The 23,632-nt window shown below is 40.6% G+C and overlaps 1 protein-coding gene across 2 annotated transcripts in view; it reads left to right on the forward strand.

Annotated features, from left to right (window-relative positions):
* The window catches only part of LOC108234718 (disco-interacting protein 2 homolog C), an 80,267-nt gene that overhangs the window by 54,059 nt on the left and 2,576 nt on the right, over positions 1-23,632 (forward strand). For both annotated transcript variants that reach the window (XM_017414111.3, XM_017414112.3), the window contains 17 exons: positions 309-517; positions 3,807-3,921; positions 4,360-4,561; positions 4,642-4,742; positions 5,838-5,918; positions 6,208-6,331; positions 8,644-8,765; positions 9,041-9,152; positions 10,850-10,959; positions 11,200-11,330; positions 13,534-13,702; positions 15,634-15,804; positions 17,703-17,764; positions 17,842-17,899; positions 20,209-20,283; positions 20,569-20,743; positions 20,829-20,952. In XM_017414111.3, the coding sequence (XP_017269600.1) occupies positions 309-517; positions 3,807-3,921; positions 4,360-4,561; positions 4,642-4,742; positions 5,838-5,918; positions 6,208-6,331; positions 8,644-8,765; positions 9,041-9,152; positions 10,850-10,959; positions 11,200-11,330; positions 13,534-13,702; positions 15,634-15,804; positions 17,703-17,764; positions 17,842-17,899; positions 20,209-20,283; positions 20,569-20,743; positions 20,829-20,952 (2,141 nt within the window). The remainder of the gene's footprint in view (positions 1-308; positions 518-3,806; positions 3,922-4,359; positions 4,562-4,641; positions 4,743-5,837; positions 5,919-6,207; positions 6,332-8,643; positions 8,766-9,040; positions 9,153-10,849; positions 10,960-11,199; positions 11,331-13,533; positions 13,703-15,633; positions 15,805-17,702; positions 17,765-17,841; positions 17,900-20,208; positions 20,284-20,568; positions 20,744-20,828; positions 20,953-23,632) is intronic.

Here is a 23,632-nt window from a genome sequence, read left to right on the forward strand (position 1 = left end):
AAATGTCACTTGCTTTAGATAAGGAAAAAAATCTGAATTAAATATGGTGGTTCTTTTTTATCTTAAATTTAGTTTAATTAAACTGAGATGTTTGAAATTGTGTAACTGCTGAATTAAATAGACAACAAAGACCTCTTCAGAGCATACTGCCATCAGATCCACTTTAATAAAACCAGCAGCTGCATGAATTTATTACTGTGAGTCCGAAGTTAAAAATACTCGAGGATAAGACTTTGAGGTCCAGACCTGGCTAGTTGCCATGGTGACCGTGCAGCTGAATGGCGGTTTCTGTGCTGTGCTGTTTGCAGGTTTACCCGGTGAGCTCCAGCGGCGGTCTGATCAGCGAGTACGCCTTCGTGCGGACCGGCCTGCTGGGCTTCATCGGACCCGGCGGACTCGTTTTCATCACGGGGAAAATGGACGGGCTCATCATGGTGAGCGGGCGGAGGCACAACGCTGACGACATCGTTGCCACGGCGCTGGCGGTGGAGCCGATGAAGTTTGTCTACAGAGGCAGGTGAGTTTGGATCGCACGGAAAGAGCTCCTCGACCCGCGCTGTTCTTGGCGAGCATCGATCAGAGCACAGCGGTGGTGAACGTTCGGAACTCTGACAGCGTCTGAAATGCAGCCAGCTGTCCAACAAATTTGCTGCCACTCTGATAAATGAGCAGAATCCCACACGCGTTATAAATTTCATAAAGTAGAGCAACAGTGGATGAATTCGGGCGCAGGATTAGAGTGAAGCCTAATTGTATCCACAGCCAACGAGGAGGACATTCATCTTTCACCTGACAAGCTCTGATGACGTTTTTCGCAGCTATTTAAAGGTTCTTTTCGGGAGGAGAGAGCAGCTGCAGGAGCTGTAAGCAAATGCAAAGCAGGGGGCCTGAAAGTTCACATATTTTTACATTTGTTTTGTTCTTCTTTATTTTTTTTTGCTTCTTCTCCTCTTATTTATTTCTGTTCTAGCTTCTTCTGATGCAGCAGCCGTCGAGGCGCCATCTGTTTGCTCACACAAAGCTTTAATAACAGCAGTTCTTTGCTTCGATGTGTGATATTTTGTGCATCATATGGCTTTGGCTGTTTAAATTCACACTTTTTGAAACTATTGAAATGATTATTGCTCTGTACTGTATACCAAATTTATTGTTTGTAAACATTTAGACACTGGGCATATGCTGGATTATTTACTTGATTTTAGACAAAACTCTCTTTTCAAAACATTAAAGCAGTGCATCTTTTTGTAGAGAGGATATGAAGTAGTTTATTACGTCAGCTGGCCCACTGTGACACCATTAGATTACATATAAATCTTAAATAATTAAGCTGTTTTCTAATCATCCAACACATAATTACACTTTCTGCTTTAAAGACTTTTATTCTATACAACACACTCATTGTACCACATTTAACATATTGTGTGGAAGTTTGGGGGAATACATACAAAACAAATTTACAGCCATTATATGTCTTACAAAAAAAAATCAATCCGTATACTACATAAAGTGGGATATTGGGAACATACAAACCAGTTATTTATCAAATCAAATATACTGAAATTCTGGGACCTGGTAATATTTAAAACTTCATAATTTATTTTTAAGGTCCGAAATCAAAAACTTCTACACAATATACAGAGAATGTTTAGTGACAGAAAGGTTGGGTTTAATTTAAGAGGTGAGGGATATTTTAAAAAACAACATATTAGAACAACCAGGAAGCGTTTTTGTTTGTCTGTGTGTGGAGTAAATGTCTGGAATGGATTGAATGATGAGTTTAAAAAAATTACAAATGTAAACCAATTTAAAAAACGGATTAAAGAAGAGCTCATTTCAAAATATGATATATGAGATGACTGTTTAATAGTCTATAATGCAATTGATGATATAAATAGTATTTAAAATAATTGTACATAGTTGAATATCATGTAAAATGGAAACGATTTGTCTTCTTTTTGATGTTATGAAAGTTAATTGATAATAACTTGACAAGTAGGAAAAGGGCAGGACATTATAAGATGTATCTTATACCTGCTCCTTTTCGAACAGAATATAAGAAAAAAAAAATATATATATATAAGTCATGCTTTAAAGTGGTCAAAAAGAGTTTCGAGGCACCACTTGAACACCAAAGAAAAGGTTTTTTTCTGCCTTTTATGGCAACAGGTGATCATGTAATGGCCTCTGTTTATGTGTGTGGCTCTTTGTTGTTCTTTCTAGGATGCAAATCCTAATGAAACATTTAGAAAGTAAACGCTGATGAAAAACTACAACTTATTCACTTTTGGAGTCAATCCAAGTCAAGATGGCTGCTATAGCTAATCGACCTTAGCAAACACAAAAATGGCTACAACTTTTTTACAAATATTGAACTAAAATTTGGTGTGGTAGTAGCGGAGAGTCATCCACAACTTATATTCAGGGCACTGACAAATCGTTTGTTTATAACTGTGTTATGCGAGGTGGTGAGCTGTGTTTGAAGACTCCACTCGTTCACTCACTCACCCCAACATGGTCACTGTATGGCAGACTATGTAGGAAATAAGGGAAAGCCCCACGGTTTCGTATTTTAAGCACCTCTTGGACGCAGAATTTTTTCCCGAATGCGCGGTGAATTTTCAGTCAGTTGCCGCATAAATGAACGCCAAAAAACCTGCACCGGCTACGCTAAATCTGAGGCGATGAAACACATAATGTCACTGGTAGTGGCCGAGAAAACGTATCTAACACCATCTGTTCCCACTTTTGTCTCTGGCTGAAAACCTGCATGTAATGAACTTTTTTGACAAAAGCAAACCATTGAGGGTTTTATTTTTAAATTAAACAATTAAACGATCACGCTACAACCTTTTAATTAATCAAAAAACGCTGCAGCACGGCCTGCTCGAGTTATTTTGGTTTCCTCTACGTTGCAAGGACAATGATTACACTGAATTGTTGGAGTTGAAATGATGCATTTCGTTGCCTTCTGTGTATATTTGCATGGTGTTTTGAATGAAAGCATAAATGCACATTTGTTATGATGGTATATATAATAATAATAATAACCTTTATTTTACGCAGTAGGTCAATTAAGAACCAGTTTCCATTTGCAACAACGACCTGACCCAGAGGCAATATTACAGGCAGATATAAAATAGCAATGATGAAAATGCAATACAAAAATTAACAGCTTGTTACAGCTGCTCAGAAATCTCTTAATTATGTAAACAAACATTTAAAATTTTAGGTTTTACTGTCACAGTATTAAATATATTTTTATGCACATATTTCTTTTGTTTTGTCCCTGGACACAGGACTCATCTCCCAGTTTTCACACCTTTTTTTGTTAAAGTCTGTTTGTTTTTTTTAATTACAAAACTATCCATCCATCCATCCATCCATTTTCTTTAACCGCTTCTCCATTCCGGGTCGCGGGTAGCTGGTGCCTATCCCCAGCAGTCACTGTGCGAGAGGCGGGGGACACCCTGGACAGGTCGCAACTCCATCGCAGGGCCACATATAGACAAACGAGACAAACAACCATTCACACTCTCACTCACACCTAGGGACAATTTTAGAGTCATCAATTAACCTAACATGCATGTTTTTGGTCTGTGGGAGGAAACCGGAGTACCCGGAGTAAACCCACGTGTGCAGTTACAAAACTAATAAACACATATTTTGTTTCAGTAAATTCTTCTCAGGGATGATGGGATAAAGTAGTTTTAGTTTTGTTTTGTTTTTTTACAGATGAAAATGTCTCTGGGCTGGAGTTAAGATTAAGATTAAGCTTTGTTTTTTTGTCGTCTTTCTGGGCGCTGCAGGATAGCTGTGTTTTCTGTGACGGTGCTGAGAGATGAGAGGATCGTGGTGGTGGCTGAGCAGAGACCAGACGCCACCGAGGAGGACAGCTTCCAGTGGATGAGTCGCGTTCTGCAGGTATGTTTCCTTCAGAAAGGCTCAGATGGGTCACACGGCTCATTAAAGCTTGTTTTGCTGTCCTTCTTTTCAGCGTTTGTTTGCTTTTTTTTTTGGCAAATAATTACACAACCTCTTTGTATTCAAGGGGTTGCCATAGAAACAGTCAAACTGTAGCACCTTTATTAATTACTCCCTAAAACTGGAAATAAGAACCTGTGCTGTGGAGAGGTTATAATTTTTGTTGTTAATGTGTTTTTCTTAGTTTAATTTTTGTTGATAGAAAAATGAACTGAAGAATAAATGTTCATGGGTAAAAAAAACATCTAATGTTTTTATTATTGCTTGTAAGACGAATATATCTAGCACCGTTTTAATCAAAAATTTTTATTTTACAGCCAAAATGTGTGAATTCTAGTTGACTCAACAGCAAGGCGGTAACGTCTGTCTCCCTATCAGGCCATAGACAGTATCCATGGAGTCGGCATCTTCTGTCTGGCTCTGGTTCCTGCCAACACCCTTCCCAAGACTCCTCTGGGAGGCATCCACCTCTCAGAGATCAAACAGCTGTACCTGGAGGGGGGGCTGCACCCGTGCAACGTCCTGATGTGCCCCCACACCTGCGTCACCAACCTGCCCAAACCGCGGCAGAAACAGCCAGGTGAGCGGCTCGGCTAGTGGGACGTGACTGTGCGTCAGAAATGTCGCAGTGCTGATCCGGTTTGTGCACGTGTGCCGCAGAGATTGGACCCGCCTCTGTGATGGTGGGCAACCTGGTGTCAGGGAAGAGAATCGCTCAGGCCAGCGGCAGAGACCTGGGGCAGACAGACGACAACGACCAGGTGAGAACGAATAAAACCTCACTGTCCTGCATGTCTCAGAGATGTCCCTGCTCCAACACACCTGAATCGAAGCAATGATCAGAATCCTGTTAGCGACCTATCAGTTTAAGCTACTTGTGTTGAAGCAGGTAAACATGTAAAACATGAGGCTTTATCCTTCTTACTTTACCCTCCTGAAGAGAAGAAGAGAAGCCCTTGTTACTTCAGGTCAATTTGACCCAAAGGCCCCAAAAGGGTTAAAGGTCCCTACAAGACCTGTAAGAACATCAGAGTGTTTGTTAATTACATCCTAGAGCTTTAAAACTCACTGTAAACATTAAAGGAGCAAACTGTCTGCATAGTTTTAAGAAAGCTAAGGACCTACAGTCATTGGTAATAACAGAAATTGTCGTGCAAACACAAAAATGGCTACAACTCATTCAGTTTTACAGAAATTGAGCCAAAAGTTTTGGTTGTAGTAGAGTGAGACTGATCCGTATCGCAAAGGACGAGCGCTAACAAATCACTCAGATCTTTGTGTAAAACTTTAGCAATGTGCATTCCTCCAAGGAATACTACTTTCATAGGTAGCACCAGAAGTAGCACTTCTTAAAGGTCTGCGGATCAAAGTTTCTGTCGTGGCTCTTTATTATATCGTCAGAGGCTGTTTGAAGTGCTAGTTTTATTTTACTTGCTTCCAAAGTTCAGTATTGATTGAAGCACTTTATTGTAGTGGACAGAAGGCAGAGAGTCAGCAGGAAAAACAAATCGTGCTGCTGGTGAGTAATCGCACACTGACACGGGATTCATCAGGAGGCTGAAACCAAAAATGTCCTGCAGTCTCCCTCTGATATCTGATAATTTTAGGTCTCTTTCTCGGCTTCAGAGTTTTATTTTAAATGCTGAAGTTAGAGTCCATTTTCTGCTCTGCTGTTTTTTTACAGTGAATCTTCTGATAAGTAAAAGAAGTCACAACTTCACATCTTAATTCAGAAACTTCAGGATGAAATCTGTTGAGCTATCAGCGGAATTGTGATTTAAAAAAGGTTTTGTTTAAAAACAAACAAAAAAACTAACTCTTCTGACATGTTTGTGTTTTTTTTTTCTCTTTTCCAGTTCTTGTTTTTGTCAGAAATTTTGCAGTGGAGAGCTCAGACCACACCAGACCACGTCCTCTACACGCTCCTCAGCTCACGGGTAACAACACGAACTCCTGAACTGATTTATATTTATACGCCCCAAGTAGCTATAGCTTTTATTAACTATAAAACAAACCATTGGAGGTCAAAATGACATCTACAATCTGAAGATTTTCAGACTGAAAGTAAGATAAATATGTGTTTTAATAACCAAATTTACACGTTTTAGTGTTTCAACGTTACAAATGCTTCAACTTAGTTGTTTGGTTGTGGAGCTGGAGGAGTAACTCGCAGCAACACTTCCTCTGATGGTTTCAACATCCTTCACTTCTCCTTCCATCCTCCAGGGGGCGGTGTCCAACTCGCTCACCTGTCTGCAGCTGCATAAGAGGGCAGAGAGAGTGGCGGCTCTGCTGATCGAGAGAGGAGGTCTGCAGGAAGGGGACCACGTCGCTCTGGTCTACCCACCAGGTCACAGACGATCCTCATGTGAAGCCTTTAACAGTACTGTGCAAAAGTCTTAATCTCGCTCTCAACTTTTTATGTTTCACTTCTGTTGGAGCCAAGCTTTTGTTGTAACTTTTATGGGTAAGAAAATCAGCCAAAGTCCAAAGAAAAACTTTAAAAGAACTTCAGAAATCCTGAAGAAATATTGATCAAGACTTCTTCACTAGACTCAAGACAGACTGGATGGAGGAAATAAAATGAAAGAAAAAATAGTGTCCGGGCCAAGACTTTTGCACAGTACTCCACAGTCTTGAAAAGTACTGATTTTAGCTTTGGCATTTTCCAGGTCTTAATAAGTTTGGAAAAACATTTGTACTTTCAGACTCTGATTTGTGATGCAAACACTGTTGGGTCCTGCTGTTTTAGAAAGCGCAGCAGAGACCAGTTTCATACATAACTTTACAACAAATTTGTTAAAAAAAAAAGAAGTTTATTCTATAATTTTTTTGTTTTGTTTTTGCTCATATTTGGTAGGGTTAGCTGGTAGTACGTTTAAAATAACTGCGACTGAATTAAGTGCAGGAAAGACAATCGAAGAGAAGTGGTCAGTTGTGTATATAAAAATATTTATACAGATTTTTTTTTTATTTTATTTTTTTTAGAAAAGTTTTAATTAGTTCTGTGTGCCGGGCACCAAATGATCCATGAACCGGTACCGGTCCTTGGCCCTGGTGGTTGGGGACCCCTGTTCTTAAAGAATAAATTGAAAAAAAATTAAAACTTTTGCAAAATACTGAAGTATTTTCCACAATATTTGTATACAAAGATGAATATAGTAAAGATGATGGATAATTTTGATTCGTCTACCACATCAATCTTCAAAAGTCGAGGCGTCAGTGTCTCACCTTTGGGTTGTACAGCTACATGTAGAGAATCAGAGAAGAAGGATGGAATTTGTTCATCACAGGGAACTCTTTAACATACAGTAATATTTACATCGAATAAGGAGGAAATCAAATTTTGTCTCTAAGGTTTTATTTTGAAAATAAAACTAAATCAAGAAAATAGATTCAACCATAAACAATTAAGACTTAACACTGAAAGTTCAGGGAATAATCTGAGGAATGACTATTAAATAATTACTTTGGTTGAGGATTTGTCAAGATAAAACACAGCAACAAGTAGTACTTTAATAATCTAAGGTGAAATAGTGATTATTAGTTTATCTGGAACAGAATAATTATTTGAACAGGATGTTTAGATTTTAGGATTCATGTTTTTGGTTTCTCATCCATTTAAATGCTATGAATTTGGTCAGCAGATGTTTTTAATTCGGCCAGGTTGTCAGATTAGTTTTAATTTAACATCAGATTGGAAACAGATGTTATTTATCAGTTAAAAATAAATAGCCAGACTCAGACTTATAGGTGGAGTTCAAGCAATGCATAGTGTCAAGTACAATTATGTGTTTCCGTACAGTAGAAAAAAATTAAACATCTAGCAATCAAGGGTTACAAAAAACTGAATTGAGCAGGGTTCCAGATGTGTTTCAGATGACCACAATAACTACACAACTACTCTGAGGACATTTGTCTCAAAGCTCAAAACCCACCTGACACAGTCATGTGACTTTCACAGGGTATTAGAGAACCCCCACGAATGTTTTCAGACATTTTGTAAACTCCTTGTGAATGTATTCGGCGCAGCATAGGGAGACACTGGCTTTAGGCATCATGATCGTTTTTAAATCCTGACACATACAGACTCATACAGCGTCGCAGGTGATATAGTTGGTTCATCTCTAATGATAAAGTTTACAGTCTGCAGCATGCTGGTGTAGATTCTCAGTCATCCAGGCCATGGTTAATTCAAAAAAGGTTAAAAAAAAACAGAAACAACTGGACTTCTATTCTGTAGTTGAAGACGTTTCGCTTCTCATCCGAGGAGCTTTCTCAATTCAGAAACAGCTCAACTCCACACTCTCTATTTCTGAATTGAGAAAGCTCCTCGGATGAGAAGCAAAACGTCTTCAACTACAGAATAGAAGTCCAGTTGTTTTTGTTTTTTACAGTCTACAGCCCTTGTTCATGTTAATGTGGTTTTAGACTAGACTAAATCAAAAGTTACTTCTAAAAAGAGTGCCTTGAATGATGTCTATATAACTCCAGATTATTAACTATATGTTACATGTACAAATTGGCAGAAATTTTAGAAAATTTGAGTCTGGAAAAGTCTGGAATTTCAAAATGGACATTGCTTAGGAGCCCTCCTGTCCGGCTTCTTGCCGTGGTCATTTGCACATCTCTGACTCTCTGCTTGTGTTCGTTTGTCTGCAGGTATCGACCTCATCGCAGCGTTCTACGGCTGCCTGTACGCCGGCTGCGTCCCCATCACGGTGCGGCCGCCTCACCCTCAGAACATCTCCACCACCCTGCCCACGGTCAAGATGATCGTCGAGGTCGGGGTCTGATTTGCTCCCACACAGTTTCTGTTTAAGATAAGATATTTACACCTCCTCACATCTCTCTTTTTAATCCGACAGCCATGAGTCAAGCATACTCTGTACTACCGTCTAATTCATGATTTATGTGAATACAGATGACCTCCTCTTTTAAAAGAAGTGGCTCATGGATATGTAATTTGAGTTGTATATGCACAGAAAGGTGGGCAACATATGAAAGAAAAAAATCCCACAAAATTTCACCTTCCATCTTGTTTGTTATGTCTCTGCAGGTCAGTCATTCGGCCTGCGTGATGACCACAGCAGTCATCTGTAAGCTGCTGCGCTCCAAGGAGGCCATGGCCACTGTGGACATCAGGAACTGGCCTCCTGTCCTGGACACTGGTACAGTTGGGACACATTAATGTGGACATTCAGCCTCTTCATTCATGTTTCAGTTGATCGCCGTTGAGTCTCGGTTTGAATTTAATTGTTATTGTCATTCTGAGCAGGTTTCTGTTCCTTCTTTCAGTCTTGCATAAATCCATCACTCAGATTAGCTTTTCTACACATAGAAAGGAACATTTTGTTATTTTGTTTTCTCTGTCCCACTGAACATTTTAATGACCTGTCTGAGGGATCAAACTGGGCACCAGTTAACCGCCATATTATTTTATAATAAGTTTATGTACTGCAGCATGTTTGTGTAGAGTTTAAGGCCAGCCCATGACCAGGAACTGAAAAAACTTCCCTGAAAAACAGCTACTTATTCCCTCGGTGGAGGTAACTACAGGAGGTGTGTTACGGTAATGTTACGGTACATCCAAAGTCAAAATGAGCTACAGCTGTTGAATGTCTCTTCTTTATTGCCAATTTAGCAGCTTTTCTGCTTTTTAAAATTCATTTACTTATTAAAAAAAAGCAAGGAGTGTTAAATTGTAATGAAGTGTCTGTGGAGAAATTGTGGGGAAGTGCTGTTAAGGAGTCATCAGAGCACTTTTCCTCCTTCACTCCTGTCTGCAGAGTTTGACTAATGCTGCGTATTTGAATCAGCGTTCTCAGAGACGTTTTACAACCAGAAAAAAAAGGGTTCTTCTTTTGACTGTAAAATCACTGACTGCTGGTTAACATGTTGTCTAAACAAGTCCCTACATCTAACTCATAGTGCTTTCTGAGAAGAAACAATAAATACATTTAAATTTGAACAAATCCTGCTGTACTGATGGGTAGATTTTAACTGCGAACCCAACAGAACTTTGTGTTGTGTAGTTCAAATTACAATAATAAAAAGAAACATATTCAGAGAAAACACAAATCTATACAGAATGATATAAATGTCTTTTTTTTTTATCAGCACTATTCTAAAAATGAAGAGATCAGCGAGCAGCATGAAGATCTCCACGTTAATTCAAACTTTTAATTTAAACTCGGCTGCTCCGGTACATATTTAACATTTAATGTAATCTGCAATTAACAAGCCCTCGCGGTGAAACCAACAGGAAAATAATCAAATTAAATCCCGAAATCAGCAACATTCTCTTTTGCAGAAGGTTTTGATGACAAATCCTGAAGCCGTTTTAAAGCTTAAAGCTGCTTTTTGTGAATGATCTCAGCTGTGGGTGTCAGAATGAGTCTGTGTTCTTATATACTATATTTCCAGTGTTTAAAAAAAACAGATATTCAGATCCTAAAACTGAGGACTGAATGACGTAGCTGCTGAACAGAAGTGGCAGCACGACCGTGTGCGCCTGAGACTGAAATAAAATGAAATTCAGTGTGTGTTCATGGTGATGTTCATAATGTGAGTCATTGATTTTTAATAGCTTTGGATTGTAGCAGATCTCTGTGGCACAGTGCAATAAACTGTATCAGGTATTACATCCACCCAAACCACTTTGGTAGCAGAATACTTTGTGGGTTTGGATCTTTTTCTCTGTTGACAGAGAGCAGAATCCGAGCAGACGTGTGATCTGGTTTTAGTATAGAAAGTGGAGCATCAGTTGTGTTCCTGTGACTCTGCTCTGTGAGTTCAGACTGAGGTCAGGCTTTCTCCACTCAGCAGCCTTCGGTGTTTCATAAATAAATATGCGTTTGTACTCCAGATGACCTGCCAAAGAAGAAGCCTCCAGCTCTGTTTAAACCCACCAACCCCGACGGCCTGGCCTATCTGGACTTCAGCGTGTCCACGACCGGCATGCTGGCTGGAGTCCAGGTCTGTTTAATCCCCACCTCCCACTTGTCCGCGTGGTTGTCTTGAACGCACAACCATCACAGCAGCAGAATAAAACACATTCAGCTCAGCGTAAAAGTCAGAACATACAAACCAGTTCTTCTTCCTTAAAAATTTGTTCGAATGTCCGGACGTTTATGGTGTGACCGTTTTCTGTTTTGTTTCCCTCTTCGCCTCTTTGCGTGTTGTTTTGTCTGCTTCTCCGTCCCGTCCTCTCTCCAGATGTCCCACAATGCAGTTGGAGCCTTCTGTCGCTCGGTGAAGCTGCAGTGTGAGCTGTACCCGTCCAGAGAGGTGGCCATCTGTCTGGATCCATACTGCGGCCTCGGCTTTGTCCTCTGGTGTCTCTGCAGGTGGGTGCAGCTCCGACATTTATTTATACAAACATCAACACCATTGAACACCTGTTTCTTTATTTCGGTCCTGCTTTAATTTACCTGTAAGATCTTTGAGAGATCAATTTAAATGTTTAAAGTCAAAGCAGAGATGTGGAGCAATACAGCAGATTTACTGTAGCTCTTGCTGCTGATGAACTTTCAAAAACATGATGTGACAATCAATCAAACAACTAAAAACACTGACAAATTCGTTTGTACCCTTTTAATGTTTAAATAATGTTTTATTTTAGCTTTGAAGTATGTTTTCTTAAGCTCACTCTCCTTGGTGTTGATTTCTGTACCTAATCTACATTGAAGAATAAACTTTAAATTATCATTATTGTACTTTCAAGTAGATAAAAAGATATATTGTGATATTTTTCACATGCAGCTGCAAAAAAAAACGTGTTCCCTGTTTGGACAAATGTCATTAAAAACTCATGAAATGGAGAATTTTGGTTCAACACAATTATTAAAAAAAAAAAAAACTAATGAAATTTGCCTTAACAAGAAGGATGGTTTGTCTAGAAAAGGTTGAAACTAATGTCTCCACAGGGACATGTTAAACTAAGGGGTGTCCTGTAATCAGCAGCACAGGTGTCTTCAATCATCTAATCAGTGAAATCAGATTGTACCGTCTGTCTGTTTGAGCCAAAGCAGACCTAATGGAAGATGACCGTAGAGGCACCAAATTATATAAAGAATATTTATTGGCAAGCCACAAAGCTTCTGGGAGGATGTCCTTTGGACAGAGGAGACGAAACTGGAGTTTTTTTGGCACAAGTGCCATCAGCTCTTATGTTCACAGATCCAAAAATAAAACGTAGAAAGAGAAGAACCCTGTACCCACAGTACTGAAACGTGGAGGCTCAGTTCTGTTCGGGGGCTGCTTTGCTGCATCTGACACAGGTTGTCCTGAATCTGTTTTGGGTCCAATGAAATCTCAAGTCTGTTAAAGGTTTCTGGAGTAAACCTTTGCTCCAGAAAGCTTGGTCTCAGTTGCAGGACATAGATCCTCCAAAAGGATAATGAGCCAAAACACCGAAGAATGGCTCAGAACAAAACATGAGACCGTTCTGTAGTGGCCCCTTGGTCCCACTGGTTCCACCCTTGATGTCAAGCACAGATACATTTGTTGTTTTTTTATTGTTTGTTTGTTTTTTGTTTTATTCTGTTGAACTACAGTATTCCAACAATGTCTGATCTTCATTAGTATATTTTAAATAACTTTGTTTGTTATATTATGACTTTTCTCCATTTTAAATGACTTCAGGAATAATTGTGGGTTTTTCTTCCTTTAACAAAAGGGTACAAACAAAATTATTTGCGTCTGTACTTACAGAATTTAACATTTTATCTACTTGAAAATACATTAATGGTGATTTTAAGTTTATTTCTGAATGTAGCTCAACACCAAATACAGCAAGTTTCAAAAAAATAAAATGTTAATTAAACATTATGACAAAAAATATTGTTAGTTTTGGTTGAGGACTTGGATTAAGAAATTAGAATTGACATCAGGAAGTTAATGAGCTCTTTCTAGCCAATCAGGCAACTCAAAGTGCTTCACAACACAATGTGCCCTCATTCACACATTCATACAGAACTCTACTACATCTCTACAAATCTAATCTGAGTCTAATCAGTGATTTAGATCCCATTCATACACCATTGGGGCACATCAGAGGCAATGAGGGGGTCAGTGTCTTGCCCAGGGACACTTTGACATGTGACTGCATACTGGCAGGAATCAAACCTCCAACTCTCTCATTGGAGGACGACTGCTCTGACCACTGAGCCACAGCCACCCCAATAACAAGCAAAGACATTTATTTGTAATTCCAGCTTTTGAAGCACCTTTTATCTTTTATTCTGGTTCTAAAATTCTGTTAAAATGAACTTTGATGAGAATAAATTATATTTACTGCATATATGTGTGTTATAAGATTCAGACTCAGTGATTTTAATGAGTGCATCCTGATCTGTGTATGGCTGATTATATGAAGTATAAATGTTAGTTTTATTCCTTGTATTTACTTCATACAACCAGAATAAGAAGTTGCTATAACACCATCATAACCGAATGTGCCACTGAATTTGTCATCATTTTCAAAATATAAAAGCAGAAGCAGCTTCACAGTGACAAACACTAAAAAGCATCTTTTTTTGTTGTCTGCAGTGTTTATTCGGGCCACCAGTCCATCCTGATCCCCCCGGTGGAGCTGGAGTCCAACCCATCGCTGTGGCTGCTGGCCGTCAGCCAGCTGAGGGTGCGAGACACCTTCTGCTCCTACAGCGTCATGGAGCTCTGCACCAAAGGGCTCGGCCTGCAGACCGAAGCACTCAAGGTCAGCGCCCGCATGTCGACTCAACCAACGTTTGCTGTTTCTGGGTTTGTGATTAGAACCTTGTTTTTACCTCTCAGGGTTCCTACACAGCCGTACACAGTGTGACATTAGATTTTAGCACCGTCAGATCTGAATGAGTACAGAAAAGAGAGTCCCGATTATGAGCAGACCCATCCCAAAGTCCCCAGATTCAGCTTCCTCCATGGAAGACATCATCAGACATCAAAGTATTCCTTCCACCACATCACTGGTTGAGGTCAACAGCACCCCACCTCCATTATACACAGTGTTGGTAAAGTGCTGCTTCCCCGCCTCAGCAGCCTGATAGTTTGCCAGAATCTTCTTGGAGCTGATCAAGAGTCTTTATCCAAGGCCTTATTGGACTCCTCCCACACCTCAGCCTTTGCATCAGGAACACCCAGGATTGCAGCCCACTTGGCCCACCGATACCCCTCAGCTGCCTCTGGAGCCCGACCAGCTAGCAAGGATCGATACAACTCCTTCAGCTTGACGGCCTCCCTCACCTGGAGTGTCCACCACCAGGTTCAAGGATGGCTGCCATGAGAGGCACCAACAACCTCACCGCCTCAGCTCAGCACAGCTATTAACAATGGAGGCGCAGAACATAGCCTTCTTGAACTCAGTGTCTCTGCTGGGATGTTTTTGAAGCTCAAACTTAAACCTCTAATATAGTTTCACTTCATAGTTTTTTAGTAATCTCTCAGCTCTGCAGCTTAAACAGAGGAGGAAGCACTTTTTATCAGAGATGTTTATGTAATCTAAAGTATTTTCAACAGGTCTGAAAATCACAACAATGAGCTCTGGGTGGGTCGGCTCAGGCCGCAATGCATTGTGATCTGTTTTCACTACTATAGTGTACGACTTCTGTACACTACATTTACTGCAACACGTGACCAGTTTCTCGGAGGCTATATGGTGAAGGAAAATTACAGATAAAATTTCAAACAGCATCACAAAATGTCTCAGTCACGATATACATAAAAAAATATGCGGACAAATGGAGCACAGCCCTTATCTTAGCGTAGTTCAGTTCCTTTACAAGGCAGAGCCACTTGTTTGAAATATCAAACCAGAATATTATACATTTTAAGAAAAGGTTTAGACTGTTTTTTTTTTTCCTACATCAATTTTTTACATATAGAACCTGCTTTAATCAAGAATTTATTTAAATTTAAATGATTTTTAAAGAGATTGTTCCATACTAGCACAGATCATTTTGAGTTTATTGGTTTTTTATCATGTTACGGTTCTTAAAAAGTCTGAAAATTCACCTTTAAAACACTTGTATTTGACTTTGAGGGAGGTGTAAGAACACTGAGACAGAGTCCCGCTCATTCTGCTCTCGTCCTGCACCAGATGAAGGTTGTTATTTTTTTTTTCAAGTGGCCACAATCAAAATGTTCAGCAATGATTTGTCTCGGCCTCTAAACACATCAGTACAGGTGGACTGACAGGTGGACGGGTCCTGTCAGTGAATAGGAGACCCGCAGCCTCCGACTCGGTGAGAGTCTGGCGCTGTCCAACCGGCTTCATCGTCCTTCACAGGTGGTGTCCGTCCTCCGGCTCAGCTCTAACGTCCCCATCCATCTGCTCAGCCGGGGGCCTCGTCTGGCTGCTGATTGGTCACTGATGGAAGCCACAGAGTTAATTTTAGTGATTATCTGTCTTTAAGTCTCCATGGAGACTGAATAGCCAGTGAGAAGAAGTCTGTTTTATTTCCTCAAAAACATCTATGCAGCTAAAAGAAAGCTGAACAGGAGCTGAGTTGTCTTCTGACTCCTCAGGGAGGTTTCTTTTACTCGCTGCATCAAATGAACAGAATCAGATTTGGTTCTTACTTCCACTTTATTACACTGAACCGCCTGTTTAAAGGCAAATAGGCATTCAGTCACTTCCTGTTTCTTATCCAGGCTCGAGGTCTGGATCTGTCCCGAGTCCGGGCCTGCGTGGTGGTGGCGGAGGAGAGGCCCAGGATGGCGCTCACGCACTCTTTCTCGAAGCTCTTCAAAGATCTGGGCCTCCACCCGCGCTCGGTCAGCACGGCCTTCGGCTGCAGGGTCAACCTGGCCATCTGCCTGCAGGTACACCGTACAGGCTTTGCTCGACAAGCTCCTAATTCTTGTCCTGTTGAACGTTAGTAAATATAATCTTCCAATCATTATGACACACCGATTTTGTTTTTATAGTTTACAAAACAGATTTGATTTTGTTTGTTCCCCTCATCAAATGCTTTTTGAGAGGTTTTTTTGACCATTTAGAGGCACCGTAGATGAGAAGATTCTCTGAACTGAAATCAGACTGGATCTTTTCCCTGCCCAAAGCTCCTTGTCACAAACAATTGGAGGATTCAGAGTTTAAAGACAGTCTGTGTTAAATTATTACAAAACTGCTTGAACTGGAAACATTGTTTTGATCTCAAAATAAAGATAAAGTTTTGACTGAGGTGAGTTTGCCCACGAAAAGCTATTTTTTATTACTCACCGCCATGAAAGGCAGGCATTTGTGTAATTGCCTTGTGTGTGTTTGTTTGTCTGTTAGCAAAATATCTCATTAACCACTGAATGGACTTCAGGATGGCTGACACAGCTATTACTGCACTGGATTATAAGACACACAGTCAATGAATGGTCCATTTTTGAACTTTTGTCATATGTAAGGTGCATCAGACTGTAAGGCGCATTGTCGTGCACCTCCCAATTTTTGTAACTTCGCGTGGACCACATGCGCCGCGCTCCATTCAAAATGGACGATTTCGGTGCTCTAGCGGAGCTGGTTCACCTGTATCAGCATTTATATGATCCCTCTATGAGAGATCACAAAGATAATCAAACGGTTCAAAACTCACAGAAGGATACTGCACCGATGTAAGCGTCAAGTATAAACGCCTTAATGCTGCAAAGCGGTGCGGCTTTGTAGTTTAACCAAAGTCGACTTCTTACATAAATACGGATTATAAAGCGCACTGTCATTTTTTGATCAAATTTAAGGCTTTTAAGTGCGCCTTATAGTCCGGAAAATACGATAAACCATAAGCAAAGACAAAAATGGTGAATACTCAGTCATTACTTTAAATATTGAGCTAAAATGTGACGTGGTAGCAGCAGAGAGTCATCCTCAGCACATACTCTGAGCTCGAACATATCCAAAAATATCTTTAAGATTTTGGCACGCAAGGCAGTGGGTGATTCCATTCTTTCAAGGAATGCTATTTCCGTTTTTTCTTATTTTGTGTTATATTAGTGGGAGGATCCTTTGATGAAAAAGTCTCTTAACTTGAAAATATTTTAAAGAGTGAAACAACCAAAAAGTCATTCTCGCTTTCCGATGAACGTGAATTATCTTGTTGCAAATACAATCTTTCAGACTCTGTGGCCAAGCTTTCTATGTGTGACAGTTTATTTAGCAAATGAAAAATTAAAAGTGACAGACTTGGTTAACAAAGTCCCACATTTTTGGCCTCAGCCTCAGAAAAACCAAACAGAAAAGGAAATTCTGACAAAGCTGAGTAAATGTAGCTTATTTCTCTTATCTTTTCTACCAAATCTGATGTGAACTGTGCCAAAGTTCTTATCAGACTTCCTTTTTTTTATCTGAACAGATAATTCTTGTCTCAAAGGAATTTTGTTTTTATAGCATAGTTAAAGCTTATGTGCATCACCTTGCATTTAGATGAGAATTTCCATATATTACATTGTTTGATGAAAATCCATTTTGAAACAAAACTTTATTTCTCTTGTTCAGATAAGTTGTCTAATTTATAAAATTGTTGCACATTCTGATTGTTCTTGATTTGACAGTTAATATTTGATGTTTCAAGGTTTCTCTTAATTGTATTTGAGCACAATTATGCAAACGGAAAAGATTAAATTAAGCTCCATTTTACCAACATGTCCTTATTTAGGCCTTGATCTTCTCCTTGTGAGCAAAGAAACAACAGAAAACAGTCTGTGATCCCATCTTTTGTGTTTCTTGGCTGCAGGGAACTTCAGGGCCGGACCCAACGACCGTGTACGTGGACATGCGAGCGTTACGCCACGACAGGTATGACGATCTGTCAGGCAGTCTGCTTCGCTTTCTCGTTTTCTCGTTCTTGATATTTAAATGTTCGTCTCTGTCAGGGTTCGGTTAGTGGAGAGAGGTTCTCCTCACAGTCTGCCTCTGATGGAGTCTGGAAAGGTGAGTGGCTTAACACTTATCTTGCATTCTGATTAAAGAAAAAACGACATTCATCTCTTTTCTTTTTCTCTCATACGTGACTTTACATTTAAACTAAACTAGATTTACAGAGAACCTCACTTTGGTAACACCAGCTGAGATCCTAAATATCAGCCAAGTTTCTTTGAGATGTCAGAATGAGATGCAAACTTGAATGACAGCCCATTCGGGGACTATTTCTGCTGCTTTTGGCTGCCCGTCCTCCCACATTCAGTGAGTCAGAACAGACAACAGGTTTGAGTCGATGACGAGCGCTTAGATATTCATCCTGCAGCTCTGTCCGATTTTATGTGGGGGGGGGATCGAGTCCAGGAGATGGTTGTCGAGAATGTTCCCTCATCTGTTAGCGAAGACTCAGAGAGAATGTTACAAACACTAGTTATCAAAGGTTATCTGTGCTAATTGAAGGAGATCTCTTTGTTCCTGTGTTAATAAACAAAAGCTTATAATATTAGAGTTTAGCTCATTAGAAATGTTGCATATTTAAACAAAACCATTTCTACAAAATCTAGAAATCTTCAGAAATTTGAGAAAAGGACTGTTTATTCTTACCCTCTATCTTCTGCTGTACAGTCACTCCACAGTATTTGCTGTTGTCCCATTCAAAAATGGGTCTTGGTTTTGTCTCCACTCGAAGAGCAATGTTCTAACTTTGTTCCAACGCCATGTGACAACTGGTATGAATTTTAATGGATGTGTACAACACGGGTTCTGAAAAATCTACAAATTGTCATAAAAATGTCTTGAAAAAATAAATGGGTGCAGTGCTCAAAGCTACAATGGGAAAGGTTAAAACATTAATGAAAAAATAGTCTTTTTCTAATTTGTTGTTTTTATTTCACATTTTATCCATCATCCTGCCGGTTTGCAAAGGGACTGAATGGCCCAAAGCTACAGATCCCCAATTTTATACTCACTGAGCACCCCCTACAGGGTACGCCGGGAAACACAGTTGAATGCCTTCTCCATGTCCACATAACACATGTAGACTGGTGGAGTAAACTCTCATCCCCTCTCAAGAACCCTAGTGAGGGTGAAGAGCTGGTCTGGTGTTCCACAGCTGGGATGGAACCTTCACTGTTCCCCCTGAATCTGAGGTTCAAACATTAACCAGACTCTCTTCTCCAGCACCCCAGGGAGGCTGAGGATTGTGGTTCCCTGTAATTGGAACCCTCCTCTTCTTGAAAAGGGGAACCACAACCCCAGTCTGCCAGTCCAGTGTCACTGCCCCCGATGTCCACGCGATGTTGCAAAGGCATGTCAACCAAGACAGCAACATCTAGAGCCTTGAGGAACTCAAGACAAATCTTGTCTGCTCCTGGTGCCCTGCTGCAGTGGAGCTTTTTTTAACTACCTGGGCAATCTCAGCCCTGGCTATGGACACCCCAAAGTTTCCAGACTCAGCTTTCTCCATGGAAGATATGCTGGTGTGATTGAAAAGGTCGTCAAAGTATTCCTTCCACCACCCGACAACATCACTGGTTGAGGTCAACAGCACCCCACCTCCACTATACACAGTGTTGGTAAAGTGCTGCTTCGTCCTCCTCAGACACCAGATAGTTTGCCAGAATCTTCTTGGAGCTGATCGAGAGTCTTTATCCAAGGCCTCATTGACCTCCTCCCACACCTGAGCCTTGACCTCAGGAACAGTCAGAGACACCAAGCTCCTAGTTTTTCCCGTCCATACAAGTGTTGTGAATCGCTCTTTGTCTGGCCTGTCACCAAGGACCATTCTGCCGTGGGAGACCCTACATCAGGGGTGTCAAACTCCAGGCCTGGAGGGCCGCTGTCCTGAGAGTTTGAGGTTTTTCTGCCCAACACACCTGATTCAAATGGTTTAATAACCTCCTCACCAAATCATCAAGTTCTCCAGGAGCACGTCCATAAGTCTTCCATTTAAAGCAGGTGTTTTAAAGCAAGAACACATCTAAAACATGCAGGAGAGCGGCCCCCGAGGAATGGAGTCTGACACCAGTGCTCTACATCATAACTCCATGTTGTTTAATAATGTGATTTTATTTCTGTCTCACTGACAGTAGAAGAAAAATGTTGAGGTTTTCAGTGGTTGTTTTGAACGAGTAAAAGCCAAAAAACGGGAAAAGGTCTGGCTGTGTTCACATTTCTTTTTGATGTCACATTAATTTGAAAAGCCTCTGCATTGATCGCGCCGGTGAATTAACTGCGCGGTAAATGTGAACACTCGTTAGATGTGTTTACGTTGGACTCAAAGGACTCAGACTGAAGCAGAGCAACTGTTGTTTGGTTTCCAGATTTTGCCAGGAGTTCGTATCATCATCGCCAACCCAGAGACCAAAGGACCACTGGGAGACTCACATCTTGGAGAGGTCCACAGACAGAAACTGTTTCTCCTCTTTCACTTTTTTGTTCTTCTTTTATTCTCTCTGCTCTTTATTTTGTCCCCATCTTTCTTCCTTTTTGATCAATTTCAGTGTTCTTTTTCTCTTTAATTGTTACGCTTTTCCCTTATTTCTTGTCCCATTTTTATTCATATCTTCCTTTCCTTCTATCAGTATCTCTTTTTTTTGTTCATTTTTACACATTTCTAATATAATTTTATAGCACAAGAATTTAAATATTTTATGTAGCTTCATCTTGACGTCCTCTTGCAGATCTGGGTCCACAGCGCTCATAACGGCAGCGGATACTACAGCGGATACGGTGAGGAGCTCCTTCAGTCGGATCACTTCAACTCCAGACTTAGTTTTGGAGACACTCAGACGGTCTGGGCCCGGACGGGTTACCTGGGCTTCCTGCGCCGCACTGAGCTCACTGATGCCAACGGGGGTGATTATTCTCTCCTCTCTGCTTCTTAAAAGTTTCCAGTTTTGCGAACAGCAGAACTGAACTGTGTGTCCCTCCGCCTGAACAGAGAGACACGATGCTCTGTTTGTGGTCGGAGCTCTGGAGGAGGCCATGGAGCTGCGGGGGATGAGGTACCACCCCATCGACATCGAGACCTCCGTCATCCGCGCACACAAGAGCATCATGGAGTGGTAAGTTCAGAACAAAGCCACTTTTATTGAGAAATGCAACAATTAGAAATGAGGGCTGAATCAAGGGTCTACGTCAGGGGTCTCCAATCCTGGTCCTCGAGGGACACTATCCTGCATGTGTTACTTGTTTCTCTGCTCCAGCACACCTGAGTCAGTGGTTAAATTACCTCTTAATGTTCTGCAGAAGTCTGTTAATCACCCATTGATTCAAATCAGGTGTTGGAGCAGAGAAACAAGTAAAACGTGCAGGATAGTGGCCCTCGATGACCAGGATCAGAGACCTCCAGTCTACATGATAAGCCAAACTTAAGTGTCTGAATTTTAGATTTCAGTTAATTTATTATTGTCATTCACAGCATGTCCGACACGTAGAACAAAAAGTGTTTTTTAGGCCAGCATACATAAATTAAAGTCCTTTAGAGTCCATTCAGTGACTTTCGCCATGATGAGCGTCAAGCTGTCGTGTGTTTTGTACACCTCTGTGCATTTAGCGTAGCATTAGCTCACATAGTGTCAGGTTGGGTGGAGAGAGCGGCGAATCCAATGCGCAGACTCAATCGTAGTTCCAAGGAACATAAAATATTTTTTTAATATAAAAGAACAAAAACAAAAAAGCTGACGAGGCAGCAAAATCAAACAATAACAAACATCCAAGGCGTAGCGTAGAAAACAAGGCAAGACACGGGACGGGACCTAGACAGCATGTGAAAGCGACAATGGACCTGCCAGTAAAGTCAGGAAATCACCAGATTTTAAAGCACAGGGTAATTAGAGAAAGTGGGCACAGGTGAGTGTTTACAAACAAGGAGCAGGTGGAAATGGGCGTGGCAAGTAAACAAGTGTATAATGGCAGGAACACAAGAGGCAGAAACAACCCAAAGACAAAACATGAAAACAATAACCCCAAATACGAAAGAAACCTCAAAGAATAACCAAAAACAAAAGCCACACCACACGAGACACTGAGTTCTGTGGTTTCATCCTCACACCAAACCTCCAAACGCTTCTTATTGTTAAACTAGTGATGGGACATCTGAAGCCAGGCTTCGAGGCATGTACCGAGTAAAAAGGGGGCGTGTCCAATGAAGCCCCGCTTCGGAGCTTGTGTCATATTGAGCAAAATTACGTGATCAACAACAAACAAGGCCTCGCATTACATCTGTCACGTCATTACTTCACTTTGCGTATCGTTTTTCAAAATAAAAGCGCTACGAACCCTGTTGCTTTGTGGGTTGTAGTAGGTGGTTTGGTAGCTCGTCAGCAGAGCAGTGGTTGAAATGGAGCCGTCAAAAAAGAGAAAAACCTCTCATATCTGGGATATACATATTTGTAATATTAAAAACCAGAACTAGAACTCCCAGGAAGAGACGATTTTAAACAAATTCTGTTTTTCAGGAAGCAAGTTTCAAGCTCAAAGTATTCAGAGTCTGCCCCAACAATCACTCAATTCCCAATACACTAAAGTACAACATATCTTCATTGTCAAATAAGTCCATGACATAAAAGAAAACCCAACACAACCACTGATGGTCAAGGATTAGATTGGCTACAAATCATTTTAATAATTAAAACATGACAATTAAATATGATTTAATTGATTCTCCTGTTACTAAACATGAGTTTGATGAAAACTTTGTGACAATATTGCAATTACAAGTCTTTGAAAGTATGATCCAACTGAGTGACAAAGCTGTTACAGTTTCACCAGCAGATGTCACTAGTGAGTGATGAATGAAGCATCGAGTAATGAAGCTTTTTGCAAAGCAAAGTGTTGGAAAGCTTCATTGCTTCATGAGGCTTCATTTGCCCATCACTATGTTAAACCTCATCAAGCCCTCAGGGCAGGACGCCAGGGCCTCGCTGTTAAAGATGGAGGCAGCCGGGAACACGCAGAGGCACGTTCAGTGTGCAGCCGGGTCTAGACTAGAGTCTTATTCAGGCAGCGGGACAAACCTCATTAAAGAAGCTGTTCAGATTGGTTGTCACAAATTCTCTTTGGGTGATTGGACTGCAAGTGGTCAGCTCTGAAAGCTCTGTTCACATCTAGTGGTAAATAATGCACCCCGAAGAGTTTTGCGATCAACATGAATTACTTGCGCTGTGTGCAGATGCACACACAGCCACGTCACACAGAGGGCTGTCAGTGAGCGACAGACAGACAACACGTCTGCTGATGTTTATATAATAATTACAATACATTCAGGCATCGGAACTGGACTATTATTTTGACATCAACACCGTTCAGAGCCATTCAAGTCTCATTTCTGAACTTATCTCTTGATCAGCTTAATCTCCAAACACGCAAAAAATAAGAGAATTAAAAGCACATGTCAACGATTAGTGACTCCACAGACCTCAGTGTCAGAGCAAAGACTGAAGTGAAACACTGTAGGCTGACAGCTGTTTTACACAGCTCCACTGCGAGCTCAACATCAGCTCTGTATTATCTTGTTCATGTAGTTTGAACATAACTAAAGAAGTTAGTGATAAAAAAAGGTTTTAGGACACCAAAACTGAGTCAAATATGTTATAAAATGAGAAGATTGTGTTGCTTTACATCTGTCAGAAGTGAATGTTTTTAGCTTCTTATTTGCACATTAGATATAACTTCATACAGTAAAGCAGTAGCATAAAATTGTCTAAAATCTGTTTTAAGATGTGCAGTTTGTTCCTCAGCTGG

The sequence above is a fragment of the Kryptolebias marmoratus genome, linkage group LG21, assembly GCF_001649575.2.
Source record: "Kryptolebias marmoratus isolate JLee-2015 linkage group LG21, ASM164957v2, whole genome shotgun sequence".
NCBI lineage: Eukaryota > Metazoa > Chordata > Actinopteri > Cyprinodontiformes > Rivulidae > Kryptolebias > Kryptolebias marmoratus.